Source organism: Zerene cesonia, chromosome 17, assembly GCF_012273895.1.
Source record: "Zerene cesonia ecotype Mississippi chromosome 17, Zerene_cesonia_1.1, whole genome shotgun sequence".
Lineage (NCBI taxonomy): Eukaryota > Metazoa > Arthropoda > Insecta > Lepidoptera > Pieridae > Zerene > Zerene cesonia.
In genome coordinates, this window is record NC_052118.1 from 3625869 (window position 1) to 3634360 (window position 8492).

Sequence of the window (8492 nt, forward strand, 5' to 3'; positions counted from 1 at the left end):
ATGGAATGAAAATTTGCAATAAGGATGCGTATGCAGTCTTGTGTAATGTTACGGATATCTTTATTGCAGTAAGTATACGTGGAAAAATTTGTTTGAGGTAGGTAGGTCATATTGAAGCTAAATCTGTTACACATTATTCATTATATTGTTAAGTTAATAATATATATCTATATCATAGTCATAGTTAGTTCATTTATTGTGTCCTTATCAAATGCAAGTAATATGAATTTAATACCAATTCCGATGCTGGCGGTGACGTTTTCTAATCGTAGGGTATTGATTTTGTTACATATCAAAGGTCTGTTTAAAAGTAAACATTTTAATTCGCATCACATTTATAACATCAATGAAATAACTTTGTACGTAATTAAATAGTAAATATTTGTTTGTTTAGCATGAAGATAATATATAAAGAAACGTACAGAAATGACTTTACGAATTATTGGATTTCACAGGTTGCTAATACAATTTTTATTTTTATCTGAAACAAATCTTTTCGTTTATTAATGACCCTATGTTATCCGCTAACCAATATTTACAGAAATAAATGTAAAGCAATGCGTGCAGCCAAATTGCTCACCTTCCGTATGCGAGCGTCTGCACGGAAATCCATAAATTATAATCAACGAAGCATCATTAAAAAACTAACTTTAGTAATCATGCATCATATGTATCGTGACAGAATGTACGAGCCGGGTAATAAGGAAAGTGTAAGTAATAGGGAAGGTGTATGGAAGATTATCTTGAACTGTTATTGCGTTTTGTCCGTAACTATTACATTTTGTATCTCAGTCCTATCATTTGTTTACTATTAAAAAAGGTTTTTTGTTTTCTATTAAATGGGATTCCTCTATAAATATTATAGATAATAATGCCTCTAAGCTTTTATTCGTGACTTTTATTGATTTGCTTAAAGAAATTAAATTTTGAGTTTTCTATAAAATAAAATAAACGAAGTTAAATAATTGAATTTTTAAAATCTAAATTTTGCACATTTGCACTCATTGTTTTTATAACATACAAATCGAGAATTAAAATAAAGGTTAATCTTTAGAAAAATATACAAATTAGTCTCAGACGATACTCAGTGAATAGCAGACAGATTATATATGATATTTTATTTATTTAAAATATGAATTTTGTTGTATTACAACGCAATCAATAAAAATTATTTACGAGCAAGATTACAATGTTGCAGGAAGTACTATTTTATCTACGAGCTGTGATGTTCAGATTCAGTGTACCAAATGACCCTACGTGACCTCAATATATGAGTGCATTCCTTATCAATTACGTCACTATTGTTGTCAGAAGCCTTAAGTCGTAGGAAACCAGTAAATCTTTCATAATAGTAAAATTTGTGACGGTGCTTCCAAGTTATAGCAGCGCTGAAGCAATTTTATGTCGCTCCAAAACGTTTTAGTAGTAACTGACAAAGCTATAAGGAATTTTAAGCTCTTTAAAAGTTTATGGTCCTGTTTAAATACGTTTAAAACGTTTAAGGGCGTGATAATTTATACTCCTTGAGCATCGTTAATTGCTACTCATATGTATAATGTAGTTAAACATACCTACTCCCTTAATTTTATATATGTAACTTCTAGAGATTTTTTTCTCGTTACAAGAATTTCTGGCAGACTTTTTAATACTTAAATGAATTATTTTACAAAACATACAAATAACAAAAGCGGATAAATCTTTCAAACACATATACATTTATTATTTTTAGAGCTTTATAGCAGTTAGAATTTCCTGTCTCTATTTATAAATTTCTCCGTGTACATCACGTAAAATGACCTAGAAATATTGATTTGATTGCCTCGATATGCACGTTGCGGTCAAGGGTTGGTGCTTTCGATACGGCTGTTCGTGAAAACGAAATGGGTCAGGTAGAAACCCCCGCCCCATCGACTCGTGCGCATCGCTTCACCTTGCGCTCATTCGCTTTTTGCCTACCTTTCGACTTGCGCGCAGCCTCCACCATTGTTCGCTTACACGCATTTCTCTCGTGGGAACCATCGACTTTTTCGTGCTTTAACCGCAAGTCTGTACATCTTCAACGTCTACGTTACTGATAACACGTGGGTATACCCAGTGGGGCATGAAGGCTTGCGATATGAGTACTGAGGAATGTAACTATGTAAGGTGACGTCTGGATTTGTGAACAGGTGTAAAGTGATGAACACAGAAATTGAGTGATTGATTTCATATAATTGGAGATAATGGCGGTGCTATCGGTAAGTTTGTGTACTCATTTGTTATTATATTATATTATGGTGAGAATCTGGGAGCTTGAGTCAATTTTGTGTTTATTTTTATTTAGTGTAGGTGTCGACTAAGAGTTTACAAGTTTATTCTATGAATTTGAAAAATATAAAAGGAAGAAATATTTTTTGTATTACGATTTAACCCCAAATAGATTATCGTTTTTTTACCTCTAGAATGCTATGTCTTTACCGAGGTTTTTCTTGCGGGTAGGTAAATCCTGATGAAGCCGGGATTAGCGCCTTTATAATATTAATAATACTATGAACGTATTAATAATATCATTGCCATTTTAACAATTTTTTTTCTAAGACGAAAATATATAAAATGTTTGGTATTGATTTAGCATTTCTTACGTGAACTACAACCAATTAATCACCTAAGGTTAATTGTTATGGTTTAATCATTACTTTTTATGATAAGTCTAAGCTGAATGAGTTCATATTAATTTAGTGGAAGTTTATATTCACACGGATGTTTCGATAGAGGAATTTAAAAACCAACAGATAAGATCCAAAGTAAATTGTTAAAGTAAATATTGAAGGTTAGTTAAAGCTCGCGGCAATTTTGGGATCACCATCTTCCGTTGCGTAACATTTCATCGGTCTGACAGTGATTTGAAAATATTTTTAATGTTCCATGAACGTATTTTGTTACTCGCCAGTGTCATTTTATAAGAAAAAGAAATTGTACGTTTTCATTTACAAAATGCAAGTCACTATGACTACCGGAGTGTTTGTGTTATGAGAGCTTTATGATTGACTTCAGAATACAATAATATTCTTAGTTTGAGAAGTTTCAAATAAATTATAATATTTATAGCTAGATATCGCCACAAATGTTTTACTGCTCACTACAGTTTCTCTTACTATCAGTTTTGCGAAAGTAATTTAAATCCCAAATAGTTCTTTTTTCCATGCAGCAATATCAATATTTATTTATTTAATGGTAAAGCATGAAACGAAAACTCTAAGTTTTCAGCTTATAAACTATGAGTGATATTTTGATAAAATCATCACTACTTTACCGATGGCTTGTAATAATACCAGAAGAAGTCAGTATATATTGTAAATGATTTTGTATTTTACATAAAACATACTTCCTGCAACATTAATACAAACTATCTCTTAAAGTTCCGTCCTCATCGCTGATCGCATTGAACTTTAACTTTCGATTTCATTTGCAGGTATATTTGTACAGGAATTATAAGTGCGTCGTCTAGTATTTTTTTTATTTCAACACAAATTTTAATTAATACCTTGATTTCAGCTTCAACAAACAAAACTAAATACATAATAAGTGATTAATATAGAATACTAAATTAAATTTCAGTTGTACAAACCGCTATCAGACTTAAACTTGCGTTTATTTTATTTTAAAGCGTTAACACTTCGTACATATTGATGATACTTAATATGTTAGTACCTTGATTTTTATATACTAAATATTTCTATATTTATGAATACAATCTATATCGATCTTTGGGAGAAACGTGAAAACATACGCAAATAATTACCAATAACTATTACATAATATTTACACTAACAATACATTGATTGAGTAATGTAGAAAAGAAAGTAAGAATATATTATTATACCCAACTATGAAAGTGAGGCAGTGGTGACATCTTACATACATACGTTGTGTGTTAAATTCATTAAATAGATTGTTATATAGTAAATAGATTGTTAACGCATAGCATTTAAAGTGAAATCGATATTATAAAACAATGTAGTAATGTTTAATTCGTGTCCCTGCCATTAAATGTTTGTCTGCAAAGCATATCTCACGAACCGCTAATGTTGAACTTAGACCATAAAGCCAAGTGCGTCGGAACTGATCATTGTTCTATCCAATTGTTATGTCTGGGAATGTGTTTGTTAAGCCCGTGAAAGCGTATTTTCTCACCTAGCTCGTAAAAGATATAATATTGTCGAGGCGTTTGCTTAAATTCATGTGTCGCGAAGCGTGTTAATTCTTTTTGTACAACTATAAGAGCATTCAGGGAGTGCGCAATGATTCTTCCAAAAATGTAAATAGCTCGAATCAAATACAAAGTGTTGACTTTCATGGAAAATGGAAATTGTTATGTTATCAGCGTTGGGATCTAGTGAAATAAAATTTCGTCATAAGACTTCAGTATTATAAACTTTATTATCATTATTATACATATTCAATTTTAATCTGTTTTATGAGAGCGCTGAGCGCTTCGTAGGAAGAGGATCGATATTGTGTTAAATATATATATAACTAGCTTTTGCCCGCAGCTTCGTACGCTTCAGAGTAGTTTAATAGATGTTATTCCAGATATAAACCTTCCTCTTGAATCATTCTATCTATTAAAATAAAAACCCATCAAAATCCGATACGTAGTTTTCAAGATTTAAAGATACAAAGAGCCCTAAGGACAGAGATAGCGACTTTGTTTTATACTATGTAGTGAACAGGAATAATAGTGTAAATTACTTCAATAAGACGAAAATATTATTATCATTTTAATTATTTTGTGTTTCATAAAATTCATACGAGAATAGATCTTCTTAGAATCGTTATTTCTACCAAAATTGTAAACATAAGTTATGGACAAGTAAATATATAGCTTTCATTCCAATCGTAACGTTGGAATGTAGATATATAATTAAAGTCAGTACTAATGCGTAAATTTTCTTTGTCATTCAACAGGGTAACAAAGCGCGGAAATCTATGTTAATAAAGAAAATTATCGCGTCAAGCACCGGTTAATTGTAGTTATGGATACATACAAACCATGCATTAATCATTAATGAACACACGTAACACACGTAAAGATAAAATGAATCATAATTTGTGGGTGATGAAAAGGTTTTTTGACATTCGTGTGTGTAAATTTCAATCGAATGTAGAATAATACTCTAGTTAATTTCCTATTATGTATATATGAACTATGATTTAACAGCTTTTAATATTTTACAAGTATTATTTAACCATAGTAATTAAGTTATTACTTACGATTTTGTCCAGCCTAATGAAAATATTTTTTACTCTACATCTACAGTGAAGTTAAAAACCCTTGAGAACAATAGCTGTAACATACAGGTGTATGACATAGTCTGCTAGATATCCTGTTATTATTGTGCTACCAAAGTATTTAAATAGTGCTAAACAAGTTAAATGTTGTCATCGACCTAACAAATAGACATTGTTTTTGTCATGGTCGCCAAAAGTGTTGGTGGGTCGCCTTATATGATCAAATGTGCACAGGCGCAGGCCATTTGCAGAGGCATCTGCAAATATATTGCCGACTTTAAAAGGGACAGGATATAGAAAGGATATTAAAGGAAAGGGCTAGGCTGGTGAACAGAAAACAGAGTGGCATTTACATATTACTATTTCATACCTATCTTCTAGATTTGTGGTCCCTTCCCCGGTGCGTGCCGAAGCGTTCTTGACTTCCACAATAAAAGACAATGTATTTGTACTTATACCTGTTTATAGGTAAAACTAGGTCACACAGTAAGAAGTATTTATGAATGAGTTGTTATAGAGTATGAGAAAATAGATTATGCAGTGGAACATATTTAATGGAGCTTATAGTTATAAAAATAGACCTTTCACCTTCCTAATGTTATAATGATTATTATTTCTAAATGAACGGATGTTAGCTTTAATGTCTGAACATTTATGTACGTAACATCCAGTTTCAGATTTGTCATAAACTTTGCTCCAATGGGCGTGTCTTCTCAAAAAGTGTCTTAGAAGACAATTTCTATAAGGTACCAATAAGTACCAGATTGTACATTATGGGATTTGAAGAGTAACATTGAATGATTCAGCTTTAAATCCGAATGACCGTTTAAAAGGAATGCGTTGGTCACTTTCATTTTTTATTGAAATCGAACGTGACGTGATCTCAAAAAGTATCGATAAGATATCAAAGTAATCAACTATCCATAGAACTTCGATTGAAGCTTTGTCATTTATAGGGTTGATTCAGAAACTACCTTGTGCGGATAAAAAGTGGTCGTGGATTATAATAAATATATTTAATGGTCTACTTTACAGGTTACAATGTAAAAATGCGGTACTTTGGAAAAAAAATTCGTGAAATACTTTTAAGTAATACCATAGATAACTTAGATGGCTAAGATACGGTGGCCCATCATTGATTTAACTATAGAGATGTATGATATGTTAAAATTATCCAAAACAAAGATCTTAAGGATTGCACAAACCTTGGGTAAAACATATTAGCCGCAGAATATTGTAATAAGATATATAATTTGGCAAATAAATATAATTTGAATTTGAATTTTAAAATTATCTGTGAGCTCATTCGATTCTGGATGACGGCAAGAGAAAAAGAGTTTTTGAGAAATTTCAAAAATTGCAAAAAAATGTATTAAAATTTTTAAGGTTAAAAATATTCACACTTTGTTTAATACTAATTCGTTTATTTCAAATGAAGGAATTTTTCTTCATTTTTGCATACAAAATTTCGGTTTTCGCAAACTGATTACTCAATACGGAATACGGAGGCATCCCTGTCACTGAGTACTGAATAAAACAATGATAAAACTAAGAGAGAGATTAGAGACCCCCCTACACTGTAAGATGTCGAAGAACGAACGAAGAAGATGTCGTAGGTAATTAAATATACAATAGACTTACTGGCACAGAGATTCTTTCTTATTTTTATAATAGCATATATTTGTATATATTATTTCCTCACACATAACAATTGATGTGCATGACAAGATGCAAGAAACACGAAATCCGGACATGAAATAAAACAACAAATCATCTTCCAGCCATTAACCTCCATTTCCTGTTTTTAGCGCAAACGCTATGTTTTCAACCGATTTCTTTATGATTTACTACCGTTTCTTGTATCAAAATCATTTCTTCAAGTGATTCATACACTTTGAACTGCCATTTTAGTAGAATGTTTAAAGTATATTTAAATGCTAGTCTGCTAAGGTTTTTTTTTTATATAAAAGAGTATAAATTTGATTAAGATATAAAATTAGCCACATATCAAGCAACTATTTTCATTTATTAAATCAAGTCATTTCAACTGTTTTGAGCAAACGAAGTTGGTAAGCGCGTGAATCATAAATCTGACAAGAACTTAAAAACGCATTAGGTTTCTAATTGTAAAGATTTTTCATCTCATATACTCACGAATGTCTTTAAATTGCCCTTTGACCTTCCTTATCCACTATATCTTCTCGGAATACGTCATTGACCTAAACGTAATAAAATAGAGTCGAGTTTAAATCTTTCTTAAATGTAAATGGGATGATGTTATTGTTAATTAAAAATAATCACCACATGTTCCAAAATATTGCTAGAATTTTAAAATTGTGTTGCTATATGATACGAGCGATAATATTAAGTGTTTAATTTTACATTTGTATACGATACTACCTATTCACCATATACTGGTATGTTATTACTTTCGAAATGGTTATGAATAAAAAGATCACGAGTTTAATTTAGATAAGTATTCATATCTAATATATTATATTTTTTTTACAATAAAACTTCGCTTCAAATTTTTGTCTAAAAAGTGATAAACTTGGAATTCTAAATTCAAATTATCTCATATTATTCAAAACCATTGTTCTTCAACACAAAGTTATTACCTTAACCCAGTTTTCACTTTCGACTGAAGAAAATGATCTTATGACATAGGAATAGCGATTTGTGGTGTAATTAAGTAAAAGTAATGGTAGAAGCGTGCGAACTTGTTGAGGTCATTGGTCTTCCTTTTGCTGACCTTTAAAACGGGAAAATAAATACATAATGTGCTTATTATAAATAAATCCTTCTCCATTTATTTATGCAGATGTGATGGCTTGCTTATAAATATGTTAAATGAATGACATGTTGATAGGCTACGAAGAAATCATTGAAGAGCTAAAATCAAAGCAAATTTGGATACATGAATTTTTTCTATAATTGTAATAAATCTAGTGTGGCATTCTTAATTCGCGCCTCTTCACCACCCCAACATAACGTTAACGTTACAGGATGATTGATGCACACATTCTCTATGCAGCTAGGTGAAAATACGATTGGATTGATGATTCGAATCATTAAATTTACACAAAGGAAGTCGTTTCTTCCCGCTTCCTTGAACTGTGATATAAATGATATAACATACAATAAATATCACGATATAAGCGTCGATAGAGAGCAACAACTTCCCTGCGACCCGTTTTCAACCTTTTTTTTTTTTTTTTTTT

The 8492-nt window shown here is 31.0% G+C and overlaps 1 protein-coding gene across 1 annotated transcript in view; it reads left to right on the forward strand.

Annotated features, from left to right (window-relative positions):
* The first annotated feature begins 1908 nt into the window (after window positions 1-1908).
* Window positions 1909-8492, forward strand: part of LOC119833194 — a 12906-nt gene continuing 6322 nt past the window's right edge. The window contains exon 1 of the mRNA XM_038357095.1: window positions 1909-2237. Within this exon, the coding sequence (XP_038213023.1) occupies window positions 2223-2237 (15 nt within the window). The 5' untranslated portion in view covers window positions 1909-2222. The remainder of the gene's footprint in view (window positions 2238-8492) is intronic.